The sequence below is a fragment of the Nomascus leucogenys genome, chromosome 9 (genome assembly GCF_006542625.1).
Source record: "Nomascus leucogenys isolate Asia chromosome 9, Asia_NLE_v1, whole genome shotgun sequence".
NCBI classification, from domain to species: domain Eukaryota; kingdom Metazoa; phylum Chordata; class Mammalia; order Primates; family Hylobatidae; genus Nomascus; species Nomascus leucogenys.
Genome location: NC_044389.1, coordinates 6,844,224 through 6,872,150, shown reverse-complemented (window position 1 = coordinate 6,872,150; position 27,927 = coordinate 6,844,224). Strand labels below are relative to the sequence as shown.

At 43.1% G+C, this 27,927-nt stretch overlaps 1 protein-coding gene and 1 non-coding gene across 2 annotated transcripts; both read right to left on the bottom strand.

The window, feature by feature from the left end:
• Window positions 1-179: 179 nt before the first annotated feature.
• N4BP2L1 (NEDD4 binding protein 2 like 1) lies at window positions 180-27,614 on the bottom strand. The gene is given in 8 exon segments (XM_030818553.1): window positions 180-2,646; window positions 3,770-3,846; window positions 6,706-6,794; window positions 7,111-7,238; window positions 15,412-15,482; window positions 15,954-16,085; window positions 16,087-16,159; window positions 27,275-27,614. Coding segments are annotated over 8 exon segments (1,008 nt in total). The 5' UTR covers window positions 27,454-27,614; the 3' UTR covers window positions 180-2,387.
• Window positions 19,812-19,938, bottom strand: LOC115836814. Its single transcript, XR_004031823.1, has one exon. It is a non-coding gene; the product is annotated as a small nucleolar RNA SNORA16B/SNORA16A family (small nucleolar RNA).
• Window positions 27,615-27,927: the final 313 nt, after the last annotated feature.

Below are 27,927 nucleotides of genomic sequence, written 5' to 3'. Positions count from 1 at the left end.
GTTCTCATGTAGAACACCCATTATGTTGATAGATATGTAATGCACACACTCTTTTTTATAAATTATAAATAACATCCAAGCTACATGAACAAAATATGAAGCTTGAGTATATGTGTATATTATCCCCTCAAAAGTGACAATTTAATGATTACAAAGTCAACATACTGCATCATAAGGGATAATGGTAAAAATTTGTGTTATTTATTCAGCAGTCATTTAATGAGACCCTATTGCACATAAAGAGCATTTGCCAGTTCTATGAATGATGCAGTGAACACAATACAAGTCAATATTGGGTGTTCAAAGAGTTATACAAATCAGAAGCCATGGGAGTTGAAAGGAAAAACAGATCACTTCTATAGGGGATAAAGTTGATGGCATTTAATCAATTTTTATGGTTTACAAACCAAATATTTCAGGGGTCAGCTAGGGACAGAAGAGACATTAAATAGGCCAGGAAACTATTCTTTGGCGCTCTACAAAAGTTATATAACCCAGAGCCACTTCTCCACAGTGGTCATTCACTTAACCCAGGTGAGCCAAAAACCCTAAAGCAGGGAGCCAGCCAAGTCAGGAGGGCTTGAATCTGGTCCTTTGAACCGCTCCTGTGAAATCAAAGGAGGGTAATTTCCACTTTGGCCTCTCTGACATTTCTCCCCTCTACCAGCCCAGATGAGTCAAGCCATCCATATTGAGTGGGTTATGCCACCACCCTATCAACCAAGATACCCAGGACTACCTGGGCCTGGAAAATCGGAGCATTATTAAGAAGTGGATCATTAGGAGATTATTATACGTTGTGCTTGGAGATGCAGAATTCAGCAAAACTGATAAAACCTTAGATTCATTGGGATTTACTATTGTCAGCCAAACTTACTCAAAGGAGATACCAGTTTTTAAAATGTTACTGAAGAAAACATGACACCTGTGGTGTTGGTAGTCGTGGAGATGTTGAGCAGGTTTCAGTAGTGTCAGACAATGTTAAAACAGTCTCATGTACACAGATCAAATATATAAGCAACTAAATGAGAAGGTTGCTTTTGTCATTACCTTTACGATTCCTAATTATTAAAAAAAGACTGGTAAATAAGCCTGTGATACAGAAAAACTGGTATATTGTTGAGTTTCTTGGCATTTAGGTAGTTAAATTTTTTTATTGTTGAACAAAAAAAGATCCAGTGACAAATCCATATAAATGTGATACCATTTACAATTTTTAATAACCATAAAAGCACCATTATATAAGACACTTAAAATAATTTTTCACAGAACATTAGAAAGAAGCTGTTGGCCAACAAGAAATAGAGCATACGTCCTCTGTGGTCTTGTCTATCATGATGTCACACTAAATCTGATTCCAACCTGTCAAATTAATTTGGATTCATAAATTCAGCATCAGTATAAGAAGACATTCCAGAGTTGTGAGGACTTGATTGTCTTAATGCCACATAAAACATCAACTGCTCATTTTGTAATGAGCATGGCTTTTATATATCCCTGTATGACCTATATCCTGGGGTGCCTAACTTCTTGCACTCCCAAACATTTGAGCTGCCAACTAATTACACATTAATAGGCATAATTTTAGAAGTTGTTTATTCCTTTTAAAAGTCAGTGTTTTATGAAGGCAGGCTTACTTGATTTACACTATTAGCACAACAGCCAAAAGTTATTCAGGTTTAATCCTGCTGAATAAAGTAGTAAAAACACAAGGTGTGACTTTAAATAATGACACTGATTTCCCTCAGTAGCTCCTATAGCCATTAAGGATTTGACAGTATTTTTAACAATGATACATCATTAAAATAAAGGAATAACTTCCCAAAGTGTCTACTTTGAAGGACAATGTTCCCTTAGATGTAATACTTTCTGGCATATTAAAGGAAAATCAGTATCATAGAATCGCACATCTCACATTTTTAGATACATAGATTATCAAAATAGCAATGGCACTAAAACTTTTCCTGCCCCCACCACTTCTCTCCACCTTCCCAACTTTCCTGATGGAGATGAATTTCCTGAAAAAATAAATAGATCACTTCAGAGAAAATGGTACTGAAGCTTATATATAATATAAACACTTTATTTCATCTATGAACCTATGTAAATATATTCTTGGGTGTGTTCTCAAGTTTTGGTTTCAAATTCTTACCCTAGAGAAAGAGATTGTTTACTCAAATCTGCAGAATTCCCAGCATCAGACCATGCATACAGAAGCACTTTAACAAATTTTGGTGAAGATAATGAATATAATGACTTTGCTCAGAAACTTTTGAGTTCAGCTATTTACACTGGAATTGGAGCTCTGACCAAAATGCAACAAAGAATAACAGAAATTGAAGTAGAAACTGACTTAGGAAAATTCTGCATGGCTGTAAGATAGGCCTCTAATATCCATGGTGACAACCGCCCCTTCTGTGATAGGAGCTCTCATTTGTAAATCCGCCGTGGGCCCTCCGGTTTGGAAATTCTGTGTAGGAATTCCAGTATCTGGCATTGTTGGAAGGCAATGCATTATTCCTGTCCTGGTTTCTGTTCATTCTGCTTGGTTTTTCTGCATGAAGCACACTGTGAAAAGTAACATCATGTTCATACCGTTCTTTCATTCGGTGGATTTTTTCTCTTGAGACACCATGAATGTTTCTTCTACATGGATAAAAAATGCATTTAGTTAAGGCAGGATACCGCAATGAGTTACTTACTTATATTTTACAAGTCCTCTAGTATTGCAGATATTGCAGTCCCTGTTCTCAGGACTTCTTAGCGCTGGCCAAAGCATAACATCTTGTTCAGCAGTTCTCTTTCAGCCTCCACTCATGTTTTTCATGCTGCCCTGCACACCCCCAAACCACCCTGAGGCTAGCAAGGAGCTAAAACTTCAGAAATGCTTTGTTTCTGGTCCTCTCAATTATGTGCTTCAAGACATAAAAGAACACCGTGAGATTTTTAAAAAATCATACATTTGCCTGTTAATGTCATGCATATATCTATCTATTTATGTTAATCAGTCCCTGATATATATTTCTAGGAGATGCTTATTAAAACAATCTTAAATTCTAGTGGGCAGAAGAATCAACTGGGGATATAGTTAGAAATATAATTACCAGAGATTCCAACTACTGAATGGGGTCCATGAACTCGGATTTTAATAGCCACCTGAGGCAATTCTGATGGAGAAGTCCACAGATCCACTTTGAAGACACTATCTGCCTATTACCATAAGAGGAACCAGCCTTACTCCTAAGAAGTAAATTCTTATCTCACTGGCTATTTTAAGTCAATGACATTATCAAATAATACAGATAGAGAATATCCAAACCCATGCATTCAACAAGTTAGTATTATTTGAACATTTATTGCTTTATAAATTAGAAGCAGCATCTAGATCATAAATGAATCGCAGACTGCTCAACATCTAAAGATCTTTATTTAGCCTAAATGCAAAAACACCATTGACATGTGCAGTCCCATGCAGATAAAGTGCTTTTAAATGTTCCTTGATGAAGAAGCGTTTTAGCAGAATGTTAAATGCATCCTTTTAAAGGACCAAGTCCAAGCCAAGATTTAGCATTTAGCATTATATTAGAAAACTGACCCAAAACTAAAGTCTTCACATTAATAATTCCAAAGTTATCAATTTCCAAGAATTACCATTTCTGGCCTGAAAACTACCATGTCCATTTCCAGCCTGAAAAGGTTCTTTTGTTCAGTCTGAAATACCTGAAAATAGCAGGATACATAATGAGGAACTAGAAAAACAAAGAAGTACCTTGCTAACTCTTGAACGTTGAATTTCCAGCGAGTGTCAGGTTCTCGGAATATAACTTCATAGTTATTTTCAAGTGCCTGATTTTTCAAAAGTACATAAAACATTGAAGACATAGGATGTATGTTTGGGAATGTTTATGCTGCCATTTAACATTTACTACAAATCTTTTCTAGAATTCCTTTTGTTTTACCAGTAATCCATCCAATGCCTTAATTTATCACAATAAATGCAGTTGTTTCATTCCCATACTTAGCCACTCTCATAATTCTCCATGATAAATTTTGCTCAATTTTATCTAGTATGTAGGAAATTTGTAAAGGTTCTTTGTTTTGGACATCTTTAAAAATAGATGACTGAGCTAGTTTAAAACGTCCTGAAGGCTGGTATGAGCAATGAACTCAGTGACTTCTCAAAGTCACTTACGAGATTTTTGTAGATTTACTTGTCAGATGCCTTGTCCTATTCCTCATGCCTTCCTTTAGAAAGTGGGAGTACCATAGGAACATAACTGGTGAAATAAAAGTGATAGTCACATACTTTACATCATCTTCCTTCCAAAAGTAGCTCTCCCCATTATGCAATACAATTTGGATCAATGCTCTGGGCCCCATTTCCTTGAGTTTAGAAAACTATTGTAATTTCCTTATAAACATTCAAATATTCTTTGCATTCATAAATTGACTACTACCTTATCTCAAACTGAATTTTCTATTACACTATAATTTATTGTGTTTATAAAACATAGAGTGGAAAGAGCTAAGCAAAAAGGTTTCCTTTTCATTCTTTAGATAGGCACTTCTCAGTTGGGAAGGATTTAAAAAACACAACCGGAAACCTCTCATTTCTAAGTCGAATTAATAGCTGAGGATGGCTGAAAAAGATTATACATATCCAGAAGATAAAAAGTAAAATGAGGCCGGGTGCAGTGGCTCACACGTGTAATCCCAGCACTTTGGGAGGCCAAGGCGGGTGAATCACTTGAGCTCAGGAGTTCAAGACCAGCCTGGCCACCATGGCAAATCCCCGTCTCTACTAAAAATACAAATACTATCCGGGCGTGGTGGCATGTGCCTGTAATCCCAGCTGCTGGGGTGGCTGACACATGAGAATTGCTTGAATCTGGGAGGCAGAGGCTGCAGTGAGCTGAGATCGTGCCACTGCACTCCGGCCTGGGAGACAGAGCGAGACTCTGTCTCAAAACAAAACAAAAACAAAAGTAAAATGACTTCCCTTAGGCTACTTGTCAGTTAGTCCTTAAGTCTTGGTTTTAAGTGATGGCCTTCATTCAATTGACTCTTCATGTGTCTGTTCATTTCTCGCCCAAGTAGACTAGACATGAACTGAAGTAACCACAAGTTTGGGGCTTATTCTTCCTTACATTCACCAAAGCCCCACAATCTGGGCAAAAGTGGAACTGATGATCATCATTAGAGAAAAGCACACCTGTGAGTATGCCAGTTAGCCCCAGATGTAAAAAGAAGCCTAAAATCGTGAGCCCAGTCTGGACCTATTCACTTCACAACTAACCAGGTAGGGATTCTGCATGATGCAAGGAGGATACTCCACTGTCTGCTTCCTGCCCCATTTTTTCTTTTTTTTTTTTGAGACAGAGTCTCACTCTTTCGCCCAGGCTGGAGTGCAGTGGTGTGATCTCAGCTCACTGCAAGCTCTGCCTCCCAGGTTCATGCTATTCTCCTGCCTCAGCCTCCCGAATAGTTGGGACTACAGGCGCCTGCCACCACTCCTGGCTAATTTTTGTATTTTTTTTTTTTTTTTTAGTAGAGATGGGGTTTCACCGTGTTAGTCAGGATGGTCTCGATCTCCTGACCTCATGATCCACCCGCCTTGGCCTCCCAAAGTGCTGGGATTACAGGCGTGAGACACTGCGCCTGGCCTTCCTGCCCCATTTTTATGGTTCTGGATCCTTCCTCCTTTCTAGACCCAATAGGGCATGAAAACATTATCACAAGAGATGGAATATGTATGAAAAAAGACCAAATAGACTTCACAATTAAAGGATAATGTGCACACTGTTACAGGCATCATACTGTTCTTTGCTATTCTGACAATGGAGAGCTGAGTTGTTTTTATTTATATTTGCATTCTACCATCTCAATAAGGTTACAGTGTTAATCCTAAATCTGTTATTTTTTAATTTAATTTTTTTGTTTTTTGAGATGGAGTTTCACTCTTGTCACCCAGGCTGGAGTGCAGTGGCGCGATCTCAGGTCACTGCAACCTCCACCTCCCAGGTTCAAGCGATTCTCCTGCCTCAGCCTCCCAAGTAGCTGGGATTACAGGTGCCTGCCACCACACCCGGCTATTTTTGTATTTTTAGTAGAGATGGGGTTTCATCATGTTGGCCAGGCTGGTCTCGAACTCCTGGACTCAAGTGATCTGCCTGCCTCGGCCCCTCAAAGTGCTGGGATTACAGGCGTGAGCCACCACGCCTGGCCCTAAATCTGTTTTTAGACTTAAATATTCTGTTGCCTTGGAACTCCCAGGCAGCAACAGTACACAGTGTGGAAATCCCCGGCTCACCAGAGGCAGAACCATCCTGTTGTGACCTGTAGCTCCACTAGGAGCGCCATCTAGTTCAGTATTAGTATTGATCTGAACGTTTCAGTGGGTGCTCCTCTGTATGCCTTGCCTTAGGAAAGTAATTAAGACAGAAAAGTTATCAAGAATTCACACCAAGGACCATTTGCCAAGGACTATTTTTAAATTGTATCCTCAAGTGAGATTAGCATCTCAGCAAACTTCAGCCATTGAACAGCAGAGAAACACTAAAATAAAACCTCGTTACCTTCTCCCTGGGAGAACTACTGTTAGCAAATATGAAATCATGGAACATCAGAAAAAGAGGAAAGAACAGATGCTTCAACTTTCTCACAAAATGTCCATAACTGAAAATTCAGAATGATACTTCTTCCTACCATGACTGCATAGGGCTTCATTTCCCAGGCGTGGAGGTTGGTATTATCAATAATAATGGGGGATATGCCATTCCTCATTGCTTTTCTTGCTGCAACACAATGTTACATAACAGTGAACAACATGCAACAATCAGAGGGAAGGGTGAGCGTAATCTCTATTTGTCATTTTTATTACAGGATGCCCTCATCTCCTCATCACACAATTTCAGTGCCACCTATTTCAGAGCCCTATCAGTAATTTTCTTTCTCTGGAATCTAAGGAGGTTATGCTCTGGTGTTCTGTTTTGGGGGAAAAATTGGCAGAACTTTCGGTTAAACTCCTTCCATAAAATTTATTCAGTCTGCAGCAGCTACAATCTATGTGCACATCAGGGTTTCCCAGGAGTTTGGAAAGGAATTTGTCACCTCTTTTTTGGTTCCATTCATGAGCTTCCTCCAGGAAGTCAGGATTGAACTCATAGGCACCATCTTCCCTGAAGAAAAAATCATCCGTGCTGAAAATCAGGGCCCTGGGAAAGTCATGCTGCAATTGTCTGGAAAGTGGAGAAATGAGAGAGAGAGATGTTTTAAATACATGTATAGTCTCAGTAGAAATAATTTCCTTCCATCTCTAACATATAGCAGTTTATAATTCTGAGACCACCAGGTTTGGAGTTGTTAAAATGCAGTTTCAAAAGAGAGATGTTTATCATGTCTAGAAGGCATCACTCCTTAGCAGGAGATGGGAGAGGGCTGAGAGGCGGCAGTGTGTGTTGCCAGTCCTTGAAAGTAAGAGGCACAGTCACTGCGGCTGCCTTCTGCAGCGGCAAGAACTGACTCAAGAAGAAACTGAAGCTAAGTTGCAGGCCCGGTGACTGTCTTTCCTCCTGGGCACCAATCCCGGTGCCCATTCCTCTCCGAGGCACCAGTGCCCCTGCCCAAGACCTGCCCATGGGTGCCAGACCCCCACGCTGCAGCCCTTCCCTCGGCCCCCTAAACTCTGAGCTGGCCCATTTCCTTGGAGCTCTGTTCTCTGTAAGGACCCATCTGAGAAACTAGTTCTAGTGAGAAATGTGGGTAAGTGATAAATATGTTACTTTATCAGGTAACATTTATGTTTTAATGATGATCCGAGCCAAATGGCAGAAAAGCACAACAGGAGAAGGAAAGTGACAGAGCCACTGTCTCCTATCTTCCTACCCTCCACCCCTCTGAGTCTAAGTAGGAAATATCACAGCAAAAAGAAACACCACCGTGGAGCTCCCCTTTAAAGCAAAACCAAACCAAAATGAATATGCTTATTCAGTTCTGCACACAAGAACTTCAAAGAGAAGATGTTTCCACTTGAAATCCTTGTTCATACTATCTTTTGGCAGAAGGTGGATGTCATGCTCCGGAAGAACTGGAGACGTCTCTGAGCTTCCTCTCCTCATCCGTAAAAACTGAGGACAAACAAACCCAGCCAACAAACAGAAAATATGGTCATGTGACCATGCTCAGAATAAGAAGATACTTAAAAATCGGAGGAAAAAAGGTTGGAGAATGACAAGGGCAGGAAATGCAAAGAGACAGCAAAGCTATTCAATGTCTTTTTTGTTGTTGGTCTTCTCCATGGAGCAGAATGATCTTTAATCCAGGAAGAACAGAACAAACATGAGGCCTTGGGGCCACAGATGAGTAAGCACTTCGGGTGCCCCGACAGCTTGGGAGCTTTTGTTTTCTCAATTGTAGAACACAGATAATTATCCCTACCTACTAAACAGAGCTTCTAATCAGACTGAAATGAGGCCAGTATGAGAAAACATTTTGTACCCAGTAAGGCACTTTACAAAAGTAAAGTGGTGTTATAATAACAATGAGGCCAAATTGACCAACCCAGACTGTTTCTATGCCACAGTAATAAACACATCGGAGCGCGCATGTCAAGTAGTCCTTGAGGTACTGCGGTGAATTAAGAGGGAGATGAAAGACAAAACTAAAGTAAAATGCTTCCCTTTTCAAAAATGAGTGAATATACATTCCAGAAATGGTAACTAAATATCTGTCAAAATTCTTCAGAAGCTTGATAGCCTTTAAAAAGAAGGCAGCATAGATCACTGAAAAAGTAATTCCAAACCAAATGCATTTTCTTTTTTAATGAACTAAATAAACAGTGGCAAACAAGGAAATTCAGTGGACATACTACCTTTGTTTAAACAGGAATCTGACAGTCTCCCTTGATAGCCTTGCAGGGAAATGTGGGCCAGTAGATAATACACTTTAATACCGAAAGAATATTAGTTAATTATCCAACCCAGTAAACATTTATTGAGCACTTAACATGTGCCAAATGCCAGGTGAAGCGTTAAGGTACAGAAAGAAAGTAGCTGCTTTCAAGGAATTCATGGCCCAGCCAAAGGAGTCAGACCTGGCACAGCCCGCCCAGCGCACAGAGGAAAAAGCTGGCCCAGCAAAGCGCTGAGAGAAAGAGTCAGGAGCCGGGGAAAGTGATGCAACGGAGTGATGCAAGTTTGACTTGGTCCCTGAGGGATGAGAAAACTGTTGCCTCTTGGGGGAGGGGCAGGAAAGAGAGGAGGAAGCGAGTGCTGTAGGGCTTGTTAGGGGAGAAGGGGCTGTAGGGAAAAGCAGAAAGACTCTAAGGGTTGAAAGAGGCAAATCATCTTTGAAACACCGTTTTCAATTCTGACTGCCACACAACGTAAAGAGAAATTCGGCAAGCTTGAACGTGTCCAGAGAAGAGTGATCAAGTAAATACAAGGTCCAGACACCATGTCAGAGGAGCAAAGATCATCGGAGACATGCGGAGTGTTTCAGGCAGAACAGATAATAAAAGGGATAAGGTGATAGTTCTCAGACGCTGGGAAGTCTATTGTGTGGGCGCGGGAATGAACTTCTTTTGTGTTGGCAATTTGGGCTGGGCTCAGGTGGGCCGATCTGCAGGCCTTGCCCGGGGTCCCTGCGGCAGCTGCGTCACCTGACAACGTGGGGCTGGGCAGAGTGCCCTAAGCAGGGTCCTTCACACGTCTGATGGTGCTGGCTCTCACTCTGCAGGGCCTGTCATCCTTCTGAAAGAGCCTCACCCAGGTCTCTACACAGACCGCGGTATTTCAAGAGGGCAAGACAAGAAGCTGCACGCCAGCGCTCCAGCACATTCTTTTGGTCAAAGCGAGTCACTTTGCTGGCCCACATTGAAGGACGAGGAAAGTAGACTTCTTGATGGAAGGAAGAGCAAAGAAAATGTGGCAACTTTAAATCTAGTACAGATAAAGCCAGTGACACGAAGGAAGGGATAAGTATAAAGAAGACTTGATGAACCAATGCTCATGGTTTCCGTATGAATGTCTGTTATTCGACTTTAAAGATATGCACATCGAAAAGTCCAAACCTTAACCTCCGATGCAAACAATTATACAGACAGGAAAAAAATCTAAGGGTAGCACTGATGTATTTTCAGGTATGTATATTTTATATTTGTGAACACTGTACAGTTTTAAAGTTATTTTCATCAATATTATTTAAAAAATGAAAGTTGTGTTCAGAGATTAAATAATAGTGTATAATGTATTTCCCTTATCCTCTGTACACTAAGTTAAGCAACCATGGTAACTGAATCCAAGATTTTTTTTCTTTGTGGTCCCAGATTTGATATACCTTCTAAATCTGGTTTCGTTCGTTCTTCTATTAAATCTGCTACTTATAAGTTTTGTTTTGTTTTTTGAACATTTTCAGACTTGAATTTTTCTTTTCATATACATACCCTTATCTGCTCTTGTTTTCCTCTTTGTGGTTTATATTATTGATTGGAAGTTAATACTTTATAATATTTCCCTTAAAAAGACTTTAAGGCATGAGTATCCAATTCACTATTTGTTTTATTTGAATCCTATTTCCTTCTAGAAAACAAAAACAGCACATAACACTACTGCCCTTTTAATCACAAAATTTTACCTTAGAGTAAAAGCTAAATGGTTCAGGATCACTGTGGGGCAAGAACACCACCCATCATTTCCTGAGACACATCTGACTGTGGCCTCCATACTCTTCCTAACAAACAGGCAGACAAAACTAAGGATGTTTTTCACCTTTAAGGCTCTCATGGAATTTTTTTTTTTTTTTGGCCTGTACGATCTTCCTGAATGACTTTAAAACTCGTTTTATCTTCACCTAAATGTTAAATTAGCACTAGCAGCCATAGTAGCATGTTGAATAGGCAGGACAATGAAAACTCTATTAGCTAAATAAAGAACTGATTAAATAGACAATCTTGAGATTCGCAAACTTAAGTGGAAGCAATAAATACCATTCCATCAGCTTCAGAAGTGATGAGGGTTAAGCCCCAGTTCTATCTTTATGGTGGTCAGGAGCCTCATGCATTAGGGAAATTGAGAGAATGAAAATAAAAGGGAAAAAATAGAAAGACAATTAATTCCATATAACCTTCACCTCCCACAAACCCCCCTCAAATTCATTTAAAATCACTATTATAAGAGAAACTCAAGGGCTAATCTTGATTTCAGGACTTATTCTTTTGTGTAATTCTTTATTTAATAATAGAGAACCATAGAGGTAGATTTAGATATCTCTTCAGCCAGTCAGTCACTCACTGAGAAAGTCAGACCTTGCATGTAATTTTAACTTGACGCCCAGCTTTTTACTAGGGAAATTTTCAAGCATGCAAAAGTAGATGGAATAATATACTCAATCCTCATATACACATGACCAGTTATCAACATATGGCCAGTCTTCTCTCATGTCCTTCCTATTTCATTGCATCAGTCACTCCATCAGTGTTTAGTCTCCCTGCTTGTCTCATCAGTGTTCGCCTCCACTTGGTGTGTGTGCATCAGGGACCAAACAAGATCCCCACATTGTGTTTGGTTGCCATGTCCCTTAAGTCTCATTTATCCTATAGTTTGCCATCTCCTTTTCATTTCCACCTGAACTTCTCCCGCCACAACCTTTTAATTAGAAAATATACAAACCTATGGAAATGAGTTGAAAAACAGTATATTGAACACTGCTTACCCTTCATCTATGGTCACCAGATGTTCGCATTTTGCCTTAGTTTAAGTCTCTCCTATATATATTTTTGGAGAACAACATGAAAGCAAATTGCAGGCCGGGCGCAGTGGCTCATGCTTCTAATCCCAGCACTTTGGGAGGCCAAGACGGGCGGATCACTTGAGGTCAGGAGTTTGAGACCAGCCTGGCCAACATGGCAAAATCCCGTCTCTACTAAAAATACAAACATTAGCCAGACTGGTGGCACACACCTTTAATCCCAGCTACACGGGAGGCTGAGGCATGAGAATCACTTGAACCCAGGAGGCAGAAATTGCAGTGAGCCAAGACCGTGCCACTACACTCCAGCTCCAGCCTGGGTGACAGAGCGAAACTCTGTCTCAACTGTCTCAAAAAAAAAAAAAAAAGATAAACTCCATACACCGTGATACTTTATTCCTAAATTCTTTGTCAAGTATCTCTTAAGAATAAGAACAATTCCCTGCATAACCGCAATACCATTATTACATCAAAAAAATTAAGGCAAAGTGCCCTAAGCAAAGTCCTTCACACGTCTGGTGGGGCTGGCTCTCACTCCGCAGGGCCTGTCATCCTGAAAGAGCCTGAAAGAGTGATTAATTCATAAGAGCTAATGTTATGTTTTTATTTTATTTTTATGCATTTATGTACTTATGTGTTTATATAGAGATGGAGTCCCATTCTGTCGCCCAGGCTGGAGTGCAGTGGCACGATCTCGGCTCACTGCAACCTCCACCTCCCGGGTTCAAGCAATTCTCTTGCCTCAGCCTCCCGAGAAGCTGGGATTATAGGCGCCCACCACCATGCCCAGCTAATTTTTTTGTATTTTTAGTAGAGACGGGGTTTTGCCATGTTGGTCAGGCTGGTCTCCAACTCCTGACTTCAGGTGATCCACCTGCCTCGGCCTCCCAAAGTGCTGGGATTACAGGCGTGAGCCACCGCTCCTGGCCTGTTAGGTTTTTAAATTTAAATTTTTAAAATTTCCCCAATGGTCTCAAGAATATTTTTCATAAGCTTCAAGTACTGCACTTGGTCCGGTTAATGTCTTTGAATCTAGAACTGTGCTCATGCTTTCGGTTTCTCTAGTTGGTATGAGAATGTTCTGCATTCTGGGTTTGTGTGGTTGTTTCCTAGTGATTAAACCCAGATTAAATGTTTTTTAAAAGCAAAGGGCAGAGGTGATGTTTGTGTACTTCTGATTGCACATAATGACAGTCTGTCCCACCATGCTAAGTTCAATGCTAAGTTCGATCACTTGGCTAAAGGGTGGTGTTAGCCAGACCTCTCCACTGGAAAGGTACCTTGCTTCCTTTGTAATATTAACTAATACGTGGGACAAAACTGTGAGCCCATGTACTGATCCAATTCTCCAACATTTCCCTCAGCAGTCTTTACATCTATTTCTCTGATCACAAAACAAAAAAAGTGCAAAAAAGGAGGGAGGTTCCTATATTCCCCCATCTACAGATAATTATTAACAATTTGGTCTTCTTTCCAGGACTGGAAATATATATATATATATATAATTTCTTTTCATTTTACCTCTTGTTACATGAAGAGGAACATCATGTAGAGTAGACCAAGTTTGCACCAAGCTTTTTTTTTTTTTTTTTTTTTTTTTTTTTTTTTGAGACAGAGTCTCACTCTGTCACCCAGGCTGGAGTGCAGTGGCATGATCTCAGCTCACTGCATCCTCCACCTCTCAGGTTCAAGTGATTCTCCTGCTTCAGTCTCCTGAGTAGTTGGGATAACAGGCATGTGCCACCATGCCCAGCTAATTTTTGTATTTTTAGTAGCAATGAGGTTTCACCATGTTGGCCATGCTAGTCTCAAACTCCTGACCTCGGGTGATCCACCCACCTAGGCCTCCCAAAGTGCTGGGATTACAGGCGTGAGACACTGTGCCTGGCCTAACCAAGATTTTTTTCATAGCAAATTATTTCCCACCTTATAAAATATTCTTCTATGACATGATTTTTAATAATATGGAATACTTATTCTACGGATGTGCCATAATGTAATGCTTAACCAATAATTTAATGCTTAACCAATGGTCTATGGTTAGGCATTTAGTTTGTCCCTACTTCTTTAATTATCAGCAAGATTAGTTTGTGTGTGTGTGTTGATCATTTAGAGATATTCTTTTGTGAACTGCACTTTCACGTCCTTTGGTGAATAAAGCCTCCTTATTAGGAGGTTTATCTTTCTTATTGAATGTCAGTTTTTTATTATGTACAGCAACTGCTTTTTGTTAATTTTGTTTGTAATAATCTCTAAAAGTCTAAATTTTAGCTGGGTGCAGTGGCTTTCTTTTCTTTTCTTCTTGTCTGTGATTCCTCTCATGGTTGGCTAAGATTGGTTGTTCCAATAAATTCTATTATTTTTTTAAAAGAATACTAAGCAGTGAACAAAGAGCTTGGCATATTCTGTCTCTTTAACCTTTATAACAATTTTATGAAGTAAATCATTTACTTCTACTTGGTTTACAAATAAAGAAACTAGGGCTTCAAGAGCTTAAAAACTGGCTTGGGTTTCTACCGTTTGCATGTGGGGCTGCCAGAACCTTACCTCAGGTCTATTCAGTCAGGGCACATGGGTGTTACAGACATTGTGAGCTCTTGTGGATCTGAGAAGCCTTTCTGTTGTCTTCGTATGAAAGACAACAGGCTAGATGAGAATTACTGAACTACAATCTTTTCCCCACAGGCATTAATATTTTAAATTTAGGTTTCAGTTCAGAGTGGCTTCACATGCATTGAACAGAAACCCCAGTTAGTGGATTTCTAACAGTGGTGGCTTCAATAAAATTAAAATGTCTATATCTTGTGTGTAAAAAGCCAGAGGTGGAATCCACAGCTGGTGTCACAACTCCATGATCAACATGGACCCAGGAGTCTAGCATCTTTTTTAGCAAGAGGCTTCCATTCTTCAGAAGGCCTCCTAGTGGCCACTGCAGGGCCAGGCTGCACCTCCATGTTCCTCACAGCCAAAGAGGCAAGAGGGCCTTGAAAACTAGTTTTATAGGTGGGCACACTGCCACACCCAACAAAGTGTGCTTGCTAAAGAAGAAAGGGTAGTTAACTAACAGCTTTTGCAACAGTCTTTCCAGGATATATCTAGATGTTGAATTTATTTTTTTATCACTTCTGAGTCTTCAAGTCAAATATGTTCTACGATATCTTTGTTTGTTGCTTTGGTTGTATTTACTCTGGTTATTTTTGGCTATATTTTCACATTTGGCTTCTACATTATTGTTTGATTTTCTGCATTGTGACTCTGCTTATCTCTAATATACTTTAAAATTCTAACACTTACTTTAGATTCTTTTATATATCATTTAACTCCTTTTTAATTTTCTGCTTCTTAACCAACTTCCTTCGTATTTCAGACTCCTAATCAGGAGTTTTTCTTTAATCTTTTATATCATAGAGAGGAATTTTTTAGAAAAAATATAAATATAGAGAAAGACAAAAGAAATAATAAAACACCTGCATACACACCACCTAGAGGTCATAATCATGAACATTTTCTCATACTTGTTTTGTTGGCTTAAAATTCAACCAACCCCCACCTTAACTCTGGCACTCCCAGAAACCTTTACCGTGCTTCTCTCTCCCCTTTCCAACAGCACTTATCGCCGCCTAAATTAACATACGGTTTCCTTAGCGGTTACATCCATTTCCCTACCTCTGGCACATAAGGTCCACAAGGGCAGGATCTTTGTTTTGTTCACTGATGATTCCCAAGTACCTAGAAGACTGTGTGGAACATATAAACACTCAATAAATATTTGTTGAATTAAAAAATGAAGGAGCATTACATTTTTTAGATCTATTCATGTTGATATATAGACTGAGTCCATTTTCTTTAACTGCTACATAGTACTCCATTATCAGCAAAATAATAAATATAGCCAAGGTTTATTAAGTGCTTATTGTGTGCTAACCACTATTCTAGAGGCTTTACATTTTTTACGTAATGCTCAAATAGACCTGGGAGATATAAGCACTGCTATGAATCCCCAATCCCCATGTTACAGACAAAGAAATTAGGGCCAATGAGTGGTACAGCTGGATTAAAACCTAGGCTTCTGGCCCCAGGGCCGCACACTAAACCGCTGTGCTTGAGTGCTATAAAATAACCACATTTATTTATGTATTTTCTCTAGTGAAACTTGTTTGCAATTTTCCATATCATGAACAAATTTCAGTGAACTTCCTTATGCCTACCTCTTGTGCGTATGTGGACATTTCCTGGGGATATATACCTCCAGTGGCATACCTGTGAAATCCTTTGCTTATTTTTTGAGAGAACAGAGCAGAGCAGATGCTAAAATTGCCTTTTTTCCTCGAGAATTTTTTTTTCTCTGAGAGAATACATGTTCCATGAAGGCAGGGATTTTTGTCTCCTTTGTCCACTGCTCCATTCTGAGCATCTAGAAGAATGCCAGGCACATGGGAGATGCTCAGTAAATATCTGTGAATGTATTAATGGCTCTTGAATACAATGCCCTTTCGGCCTAATTATGTAAACTCTTTTTTTTCTGTTCCCACCCCACGCCCCCTCCAGACAGAGTCTTGCTCTGTCACCCAGAGTTGAAGTGCAATGGCGTGATCTCGGCTCACTGCAATCTCTGTCTCCTGGGTTCAAGCAATTCTCCTGCCTCAGCCTCCCAAGTAGCTGGGATTACAGGCACGTGCCACCATGCCCAGCTAATTTTTGTATTTTTAGTAGAGACGAGGTTTCACCATCTTGGCCAGGCTGGTCTTGAACTCCTGACCTTGTGATCTGCCCGCCTCGGCCTCCCAAAGTACTGGGATTACAGGCTTGAGCCACCATGCCCAGCTGGCAAACTTTTTTATAGAGCCCCAAGCTGTGTGAGAATTTCTATTTACTCATTTTTGTACAATGAGAATTTTACCCAAACCTTAGATGCAGTTCATCCCCGATATGGTTTGGCTGTGTTCCCACTCAAATCTCATCTTTAATTGTAGTTCCCATAATCCCCATGTGTCATGGGAGGGACCCGGTGGGAGGTAATTGAATCATGGCAATGGTTACCCTCATGCTGTTCTCGTGATAGTGGGTTCTCACAAGATCTGATGGTTTTATAAGGGGCTTTTTCCCCTTTTGTTCAGCACTTCTCCTTGCTGTCACCATGTGAGGATGCATTTGCTTCCCCTTCCACCATGATTATAAGTTTCCTGAGGCTTCCCCAGCCATGCTGAACTGTGAGTCAATTAAACCTCTTTCCTTTATAAATTACCCAGTTTCAGGTATGTCTTTATTAGCAGTGTGAGAACGGCAAATCGGTACCACAGAGAGTGGGGCGCTGAGGTAAAGATACCCGAAAATGTGAAAGCAACTTTGGAACTGGGTAACAGGCAGAGACTGGAACTAATGGAAGGGCTCAGAAGACAGGAAAATGTGGGAAAGTTTGGAACTTCCTAGAGACTTGTTGAATGGCTTTGACCAAAATGCTGATAGTGCTATGGACAATGAAGTCCAGGCTGCAGGGGTCTTGGAGATGAGGAACTTATTGGGAACTGCAGTAAAGGTCACTCTTGCTATGCAAAGAGACTGGTGGCATTTTGCCCCCGCCCTAGAGATCTGTGGAACTTTGAACTTGAAAGAAACAATTTAGCGTATCTGGTTGAAGAAATTTCTAAGCAGCAAAGCATTCAAGAGGAAGCAGAGCACAAAAGTTTGGAAAATTTGCAGCCTGATGATGTGATAGAAAAGAAAGCCCCATTTTCAGGTGAGAAATTCAAGCCAGCTGCAGAAATTTGCATAAGTAACGAGGAGCCAAATGTTAATCACCAAGACAATGGGGAAAATGTCTCCAGGGCATGGCAGAGAACTTCATGGCAGCCTCTCCCATCACAGGCCTGGAGACCTAGGAGGCAAAAATGGTTTCATGAGATGGGTCCTGGGCCCCCCTGCTGCGTGCAGCCTTGAAACTTCGTGCCCTGCTTCCCAGCAGCTCCGGCTGGCCATGGCTAAAAGGGGTCAATGTACAGCTCAGACTGTTGCTTCAGGGGGTACAAGCCCCAAGCCTTGGCAGCTGCCACATGGTGTTGGGCCTGCGGGTACACAGAAGTCAATAACTGAGGTTTGGGAACCTTCACCTAGATTTCAGAAGATGAATGGAAATGCCTGGATTTCCAGGCAGAGGTGTGCTGCAGGGGTGAAGCCCTCATGGAGAATCTCTGCTAGTGCAGTGCAGATGGGAAATGTGGGGTCAAAGCCCCCACACAGAGTCCCCACTGGGGCACTGCCTAGTGGAGCTGTGAGAAGAGGGCCACTGCCCACCAGACCCCAGAATGGTAGATCCACCGACAGCTTGCACCTTGTGCCTGGAAAAGCCGCAGACACTCAATGCCAGCTTGTGAAAGCAGCCAGGAGTGGAGCTGTACCTTGCAAAGCCACAGGGGTGGAGCTGCCCAAGGCCGTGGGAGCCTACCTCTTGCATCAGCATGACCTGGATATGAGACACGGAGTCAAAGGATATCATTTTGGAGCTTTAAGATTTGGCTACCCTGCTGGATTCTGGGCTTGCATGGGGCCTATAGCCTCTTTGTTTTGGCCAATCTCTTCCATTTGTAATAGGTGTATTTACCCAATGCCTGTACCCCCATTGTATCTAGGAAGTAACCAACTTACTTTTGATTTTACGGATTCATAAGCAGAAGGGACTTGCCTTGTCTCAGATGAGACTTTGGACTTGGACATTTGAGTTAATGCTGGAATGAGTTAAGACTTTGGGTGACTGTTAGAAAGACATGATTGTGTTTTGAAATGTGAGGACATGAGATTTTGGAGGAGCCAGGGGCAGTGCCCACCCAAATCTCATCTTGAATTATGGTTCCCATAATCCCCACATGTCATGGGAATTACCTCTGATGGGAGGTAATTGAATCATGGGAGCAGTTACCCTCATGCTGTTCTCATGATAGTGAGTTCTCACAAGATCTGATTTTTTTTTTGAGATGGAGTCTTGCTTGGTCACCCAGGCTGGAATGCAGTGGCGCGATCTAAGCTCACTGCAACCTCCATCTCTTGAGTTCTCCTGCCTCAGCCCCTTGAGTAGTCGGGATTACAGGTACTCACCACCATGCTTGGCTAATTTTTTTTTTTTTTTTTGTATTTTACAGATGGGGTTTCACCATGTTGGCTAGGCTGGTCTTGAACTCCTGACCTCAGGTGATCTGCCTGCCGTGGCCTCCCAAAGTGCTGGGATTATAGGCATGAGCCACTGCGCCTGGCTGATCTGATGGTTTCATAAGGCTTTTCCCCCTTTTGCTCAGCACTTCTCCTTCCTGCCGCCATGCGAAGAAGGACATGTTTGCTTCCCCTTCCACCGTGATTGTAAATTTCCTGAGGCCTTCCCGGCCATGCTGAACTGTGAGTCAATTAAACCTCTTTCCTTTATAAATTATCCAGTTTTGGATATGTCTTTATTAGTAGAATGAGAACAGACTAATACACCCCTTAAAGGAGACTGACGGAGAGGATTCTTCTTGGATCCCAGCACTTCCTCTGAATGCTACTGACATTCTCCTTGAGGACTTTAAACTGCGAGATAGAAAACAGATTCCATGGCTCAGCAGCCTGAGAGCAGGGAGGGAGCCAAGTTATAGATGACATAGGCAGTCTCCCCTGAGGCCAGGTGTGGCCAAACCTGGGCAGTGCTGCCACCCACCCCACCAGGGCCAAGTCCTGTCCTTGGAGAGTCAAGCCTCAATCACTGCTAGCCTCAGGTGTCCCCAAGCCACAGTGGCTAGGGGGACTCAGGGAACAGTTCCCAGTCTGCTCTACTTCTCTTACCTTTACCCCTCATACCTCCAAAGTAGACCATGTTCATGAGATCCAAAGCCAGACTCCCAGAGAGCCCTCATTCTTGTTTGTCAGTGTGGTCCCACAAACTCTATTGAGCAGAAATTCCTTTCAGTATCTTGCATGTGAACAGCCCCCTTTTGTAGACTCTCACAGCTGTGCAGGTTTCACCTGTTTGTGTTCTATTGGTTCAGTCATGAGCAGAATTGGGGAAGGAATCAGGCACACCTACCTCAGTACTAATTTTTTTTTGCTGTCTTTTCCCAAAATGTCATAGATCAGTTATAGGTAACAGAAGAGTAACTGTACAGGAAAACTGTCACTTTGGGCTGTCTGTGCTGCTTAAATGGGAAGGCAGCTGCATCTTTGATCCCAATTTTTAAATTTCTTCTTACTGTAACTATGAGGTAAAGGAGCCGGCACATCAAACATTTTCACCTGCAACAAATAGGAATCGTTTTCTTATGCACCGAATTGAGAACTTTGGAATGAGTGGCTCTATTCTTTCTTTTTTTTTCCCCCTTGTCTGTACTCCATATCCCATTCATTCTTTTTTATTTATTTTATTTTTTTGAGACTGAGTTTCGCTCTTGTTGCCCAGGCTGGAGTGCAGTGGTGTGATCTCGGCTCACTGCAACTTCCACCTCCCAGGTTCAAGTGATTCTCCTGCCTCAGCCTCCCAAGTAGCTGGGATTACAGGCACCTGCCACCACGCCCAGCTAATTTTTTGTATTTTTAGTAAAGATGGGGTTTCACCATGTTGGCCATGCTGGCCTTGAACTCCTGACCTCAGGTGATTCCACCTGCCTCAGCCTCCCAAAGTGCTAGGATTACAGGCATGAGCCACCGCGCCCGACCTCATTCTTTTACATTTCTCTTTATGTGAATAATCTGCTCTTTGGTTTCGTTCTTTACTCAAGAGCCATGCTGACATCCAAGCTTCCACATCTTAGGAGGCATCTCACATTGCGTTTCATGAACTAATCCATTCATCAAATGGATTCTTTTAGGAGCTGGGCAGAATAAAGTTCCTGATCTCATGGAATTTACATCATATCTCATGAAGCTTACATTCTAGTAAAAGAAATAGATAATAAATAAATAAATGTCAGGTGACACCAATGCCAAAAAGAAAAGAAAGCCAAGGTACAGGGCAACAAATGGTAGCACGAAAGTCCCTTTCAGGCCATCTTCTTCAGCATATCCTTAAAACCTGTGGGGAAAGAGTGCTGGACAATCCTGGCTATACAATCATACTTCAGCAGGACTCCCCAATAATTGTGAAAGTTCATGTTTGTCCATGAACTTCCCTAGTAATATAAGACCACTCGGTGTGTTATGAAATCCCCTGAGTCTCTCAAATGTGTGACTCTCTGATCCTAAAATCCCCATCTATAAAATAAAAATGACTACATCCCAGGGTTATTGTGAAGATTCAATAAGCCAGTGTCTAAAAAGGGCCAGGCAGACAGTCAGCAGTAACCATGTGCTGGCTTTTCTTTCCCCATTTCTCCCTTCCCCTTTCCCGGACTCTTACCTTGATAAAAACAGCCTTCTCCCCAAGCCATACACATGATCTGACAGACAGCCTTATGAAGGAACAGCTAGAAGGCAGACTAACTTTTCTTTATTATAAAATTTCCTTAATCCCAGAAAGCCTCAGTATCGTCAGATAACTTGGCATGACTAAAAAAAATTTCTTATTGGGTTCATCTAGAGTCTGAGTGGCCTTAGGCAGGTGCTATTATGTAGAGGAAGGTTCAGGAAACTGCCAGGAAGGAACTAAGGCATTGACTTATAGATATCCTAACATGTGAGCAGATGAGAAAAAGACTTTAGACCTGCTTAGGAGTTGGAAATTGACTACCACATCTCTCTCCAACACATCATAACCAGGATAAATACGGAAACTTATTTAAAAATCTAAATCTCATTTCCTCCCATTGCCCTCAATGGTACCATATTAATAAAATAAATTCCCTGGTGAGTTATATTTTTATATTATGAGAAACATTAATATTGACAACAAAAAAATGTAGCTTCCTTACCCTGACAGTTGAAATCCAGGTTAACTTAGCCCCCTTATAAGGCTCTTGTTTTTTCAGTATACAACAGATCAAAACCAAACTCATTACCCTTTCACCAGATCACCCCCCCTTCTGGCCTCTTCTTTTGGTGTACACAAAAAAAGCTCTCTGTTAGAAATAGGAGACACATCCCTTTGATCCTGATCAAGATGTTTAGCTTCTCAGTGTCTTGGGCTCAGACCAGATGAACTCCAAGAGAGTTCCTATACATCTCCTGAACTTTTCCTATGAAAGTATTCTTCCCCTATTCTTCCTTCCTTCATCCATTTTTACTTCCTCTTGGGTCATAATCCACACCTGCAATATCAGATTGCCCCAGTTCAGCAGGGTCTTCTTCCATTGTTCCAACAGCTCTAGGAGTGTGTTTGTGGTGAATCTCCTGTATAGCTGGGCAATCTTTCCTCATACAGCCTCTCCAATGAGCAAGGACAAGCACATACCACAGTGTATATTTGCACTGTTTGTTAAATAGATACAGCTTTTAAGTCCTCATTCATCCCAGCCTCCAGAGAGAGGGTAAGGACAAGGACTCTCGATAGTGAGGAGAGGAGATTTAGGACCCACCTTAGGAAAATTCTGAAAAATACAAAAAGCTAGTAGTCATTTTCCAAGTAGACCTAGATGACTGAAGATTTGATATATCACCTGTCTGACCCTCCATTTTTATATTCACAGAGTTGGAATGCTGCAAACTTTCTATTTTGATCTTGCTTTTATTAATGAGGGCCCTGGCCTCATAAAGAAACACACCACAGTCCAGGCCTGCTGGCTAGGAGCACTGTGGAGCAGAGAATTCTTTGGGGTCCAACTACTCACTACTTAGCCAACCTAACTGGCCCCCTGTTCTCACTGTTACTCACATTCCACTGCTTATCTGGTTGTATACTTTTCTCCCCATCTCCGCCTTACCACTGCATCACATTAGAAAAGCATCCTTTCACTTCTGTGCAAGGCTGTATAATGAAAAGAAATAATGAAAAGGTACTTCTCATGATGGAAAATTCCATGTTATCCAGAGATATGAATAAGGAGAAAAGACAGCTGTCAGTGAGCATCCTTTGAGCCTAACTGAATCCATGTTACAAACCATTTGTGATGGTGCCAAAAGGAACCAGAACATTGCAAAGGATGCAACATGTACCACAGTGTGGTTCCCCCGACTTTGCTTTGATTGAAATGTAAAGATTCAAAAAAATTCTGGGGAACTGAAATAAGATTGACAACTTTTAATTTTTCAAATAAGACCATTAAAAAACAAAGAAAGGCTACCCTCTATTATGGCAATTTCATTTAAAAAGGATGTTTTAGTGGTATGCCCATACAAGGTAATATTTTATTGAGATATAAAAATAGTAAACTTCTGACACATGCTACAACATGGATGAACCTTGAAAACATTAAACTACATGAAATTTTAGCCAGACACAAAAGGACAAATACCATATGATCCACTTACATGAAGCAGGTAAAGGAGGCAAATGCATAGAGACAGGAAGTAGCTGAGAGGTTACCCAGGGTCGGGGGAGTAGGGAATGGGGAGTTATTGCTTAATGGGTACAGAGTGTGTTTGGAGTGATAAGAAATTTTTGAAATAGATAGTGGTAATGGTTGTACAACATTGTGAGTGTAGTTCCACATAATACAATGCCAGTGGATTGTATACTAAAAATAGTTTAAATGGTCAAAACCGGAAGGCATTTTAACACACACAGTGGAAAGCACAGAGGTTCACCCATGGATGCTTTCACTGAGGTAGCGGAAAGGACAGGTGCAGTTCCAGGTGAGTTTGTCAGCTGAGCTGTGAAAGAGAGAGTTCTGGCTCATCTGCTGAGAATGAAAGGGTCTTGGCATTAGAGTCTTATTTCTTCTGACAACAGCTCTCTACTCCTTTGTTCAGCCTTTAATGTTCTCCATGATCTGGTCCTGGGCTTACTTCACCAATACACGCACTACAATGAAGCCTTCACTTCAATCAAGCCTGGGAGCACACCCAGCTCTCTGCCACCTCCGTCTCCTTAGTTGGGCTGTTGTTCCTTTTCCTTGGTTCAGCCACCTCCTTCCCATCTCCAAGGCCAGCTCAAGAACCGTCTCCATGTGGAGAAGATCCTTTCTCCCTAATTAGCCTTCATCCTCCTCACTGCCTCCCCAGCCTTCACCACCAACGGCATTTGAGATGCCACTCCCCACTGGCCCTTACCCACAGCAGTGGGCCGATTACGGCTTTCCATTGGTTAATCCCAGGCAGGCGCCTTCTCATAAGCTTATTTGGCATATGCTTCCCTAAACAAGTGCTAAAGGTCTTATAAGTACTTAGTGGACACCCACCTCAGCCTCCCAAAGTGCTGGGATTACAGGCATGAGCCACCGCTCCACCCTCCAATTATTTCTTAGGATGAATTCCAGGAAATAGAGCTTATAGGTCAATGGTAAAAACCTATTTGTAATATGCTTTTTAAATGAAATACGGGTGATAAAACAGATTTAGGGTACATGCTAATTTTTCAGTACTTCGATGTGCTCAAAAAAATTTTAACCAGTTAAAACTCCAACTTTTTAAAAATAAATTCAAAGAATTTAAATAGATGCTTTTCCACATTCCATCCACTTCAAACTATGAAAACATGTAAAAAGCACAGAAATCTAACATTGATTTGGGAGACAAGACATATCCTAATTTCAAAAAAATTTTTATTAGTTCTTTAATCAAATGAGAAAAAAGGTTAAGCAGAAAAAGATGAACCCACATTCATAAAAAGCGATTTCCTCCAAATTTTGAAGAAAAAAAATTTTATTCTAAGAAATACATATTCATTATAGAAAATTTGGAAAATACAGAGAATAGAGAAAATGTGAATTTCCCAGAATCCAACAATACACAGATAACCTTACAGTTTTACTATTTTCTATACATGTGTATTTTTAAACAATTTGCTCTTCTTTTCTTCTTCCCCACCCTACCTCCCAAAAAAGTGGGGAAGGCAGCTCCTGGTGGGCCACACCTGAGCCTGCCTCTCCACCATTCCATCCTCACCACCAGCCTCCCTTCCGCTGAGCTGTGGCCCGTTTCCTCACTTACGTCCCAGACTTTTCTATAAACACGCAATCCACCCCATGGCATGCCAAGGCTGCTCTGCTCCCAGAACTGCCAACGCCCAGCGAAATGGGAGGACTCAAAGTCAACTACCAAGCTACCTTCTTCACTCCAGAGCCAGGCTCCAGGGAACACTGAAGATTTATCTCAGCTGACCAACAACGGAGCAGTAACTGATACCTCTTAAAATGTATATAGCACTTTAAAGTTTAAAAAGTCCTCCCACACACATTTAATCTTCACAAAACCCTCAGAGGCAAACAGAACAGATATCCCCATTTAACAGAAAAGGAAACCGAGGCACAGAGGGGTTGGGTGAAAAGCAAAACTAGTGAACGGTAGAGCTTGGATGTGGAGCCATAAATTGACTCCAAGGTCAGAGCTCTTTAACATAGCATTAGCAAACTATTTTTAATCTGACCACTGGAAATTAAGAGTCAGAAGGACCTTTAATAAATCCTCTAATCTAGTAGCCTTTTAGTAGTCACATGTAAGGAACATAAGGCCCAGAAAACCTAGATGACTGACCAAAGTCGCCAGCTAGTGAGTGACGAAGTAGGTCTGAAGGCACAATCTTCAGACTCCCAGGCCAGTGCTCACTCCGGTCGTCCCTAGAGAGAGAGAGATGGTCTGTAATAGGTGGTCTCTCATCCGGTGTCTTCTGCTTAGCCAAATGTCAATCAGGAATTAAAATCCTAAAAGCGTAGAATGTTAGAGCCAGAAAGGACCCTAAGGACCACTCAGGCAACGCCCTGGCTTCACAGATGAGGAATGTGAATCCAAGCCCCTGATGTTCCATTCTGTGTATCTTGCACCCATCACGTTACTTCGCTTCCCAACAGAGTCAGAAATTAAATCTGGCCAAAGACGTTTACTTCCTTCTTTGACACTCAGTGTCTCTTTGACACTCAGTATGAGGCAGGCCACAGATCAGCAAAGCGAAAGTGAAATTAAACAGGATTTGACATTCAGAAGATACTTGGTTGGTAACAGATTTACCCACCATGACTGTATCACAAAATAACCAACTTCTGCTGAGTTCCAAGGTGGCTCCCCGACTCTGCCTCTGTCCTCCACCTCCCCTCCCCAGCGAGCCAGAGAGCGTCTATTGAAATGTGTCCCTGGTTTAGGAAAGGGTGCCCACGGTCCTCCAGAAGTCACATGGCCCTACAATTTGTGAAAATGTAGCAATACTCTGGCCAAAAGCTTCTACTCCGCAAGTCAACCAGGAGCACCTCCCCAGGCTGTCCCTCCTCCTAAGGTCACTATCTCGGCACCATCGAAATCCGCACGTGACTGTCCATCACCTTGATTCTTCGGCAGTTCCTTGGTCCCATGGCTAACCTTATGTCTCCAGTGAGACGGGACGCCCTTTGAGGGAAAGGGACCACTTCCTCTATTGAACAGCTACTACGTGCCAGACAATGTGCTTGTCAGGGTAAGACATGGCTCCTACCTTCAAGAAACTTACAGAAGAATAAGCAAAATCATGTGCAAAAAAGTAAGCGCAGTCAAGTAGGTGTAAACAGGAAGCCAAGGAGCCCAGAAGAGGGGCATCTACTGGCGGGGTCGGGTAGCTGCTCGGTCTTAAACGGCAAAAGAAGGCGGGAGGGCAAGCCAGGCAGGAAGGCCAGTGTCAAGGAGAGAAGCGGCTTGGTTTACAGGAGATAAAAACAGTTCGAAGTTGCTGGAACATCAAGCGCAAGGCAGGGAGCGGTGGGAGTTCAGGCTGGAGCTGTGGGGCCTAGCAAGGTGGCCACAGGCACGAGCCCGCGTAATTCCCAGCGGCTGGGTACAGGGAGGGCCGCTTACGCAATTCGCAAGTGAACGAATCTGGGCGCCCATGGCGAGGCTGTCAATGACGGTCGGTGGTGGCGCCGCCAGCCCCCCGCCCCCGTGCACCTGTGCGCCTTCGCAGCTGCCAAAGCAAACCCAGATTTTCAAAGCGGGCCGCTAGCCCCGGGCCACTGCCACGGCCACGGCCGCCCCGGGCCCCCGCCCCCGGACCCCTCGTTTATCCGCTCGGGTTACAGCGCCTGTTGACGCACTGTGGCGGCCGCCTGCGCGCCAGCGGGGCCCGGCGGTTTTCTCTGCAGTCGCCACCGGGTTTTCCCGAAGAAGGGTCCCTCCCGACCTGGGGCTGGGGAGGCTGGGGGCGGCGAAGGCTGCTTCGGCCCGGCTGGCCCCCGGCGGGGCACGGCGGCTGGGAAGGGGCCGGGGCTGCTGGGGCTTGCGCGAGGCGCAGTACGGGAATCTGTCTCCCCCGGGACAGCGCGACGGGAAACAGGACAAGCGCCCTCCTCTCCGCGCCCGCGCCTCCAGGCGCCAGGGGTGGCAGCGGCCTCAGGGGTCGAGGGAGGCGGCTCGGGCTTCCCGCGCTGCCAGGCTCAGACTTGGGCTGGGGCCGGGACCGCGGCAGGCACCCGCGGCGGGGGCGCAAGCGGCGCCCTGGAGCGGCTTGGGGCAGGGGCGCGCTCGGCCGGGGCGCTTGGTGGCCCCGGGGCCCGCGCGCCGGCGCCCAGACCGCTGTCATTACCTGGCCAGTGTAGTTTTCCCGGAGCCCGGGAGGCCTCGCAGGAGGTAGAGGTGTTTCCTAAAGCTGTGGCGGCGCGGAGGTGTCCCCCGCGGGGGCGGCCGGGGCGGCCGCTGCCGCTGCTGCTGCTGCTGCTGCTGGAGGCTCAGCCTCCCAAAAGATTGAAGGAAACTGTCCTCCATGGGCAGGAGGGCTGGCTGCGAGAGCCCCGGTTTCCCTTTCCTGAAGTCACGGTCTTGGCCAAAGCTGTTGTTTTTGTGACTCTCCGGCCATGTGATGGATAGAGGGGCGGGCGCTGGGAGCCCAGCCCCTCCTTTCCACCCGCCGGAACCGCGCTGCGTGGGAGGGGGCGTCCCTACCTGGAAAGCTGGGGACGCTGGGAGACTCACAGCCCGGAAAACAAGGGTGACGCACCCACTCCCACCTCGACCCCCGCTCCGCCTCCTGGTGCCCTTTGCCCTGAGGGAGCGGAGGGGAGGGGCCCCGTCTAGTGGGTCTCTGGGACACTTTCCCGGCCTGGAAGCCAGGCCTCCTGCCACAGCCCTCCCCAACCCCAGCCCCGACCTGCCTAGACCCTGAAAGTGAAATCATTTTAGCTGATGATTAATGAGCTGCCCGGCATTGTAAATGGCAACAGTAAAGGCCATTGTCTCCCC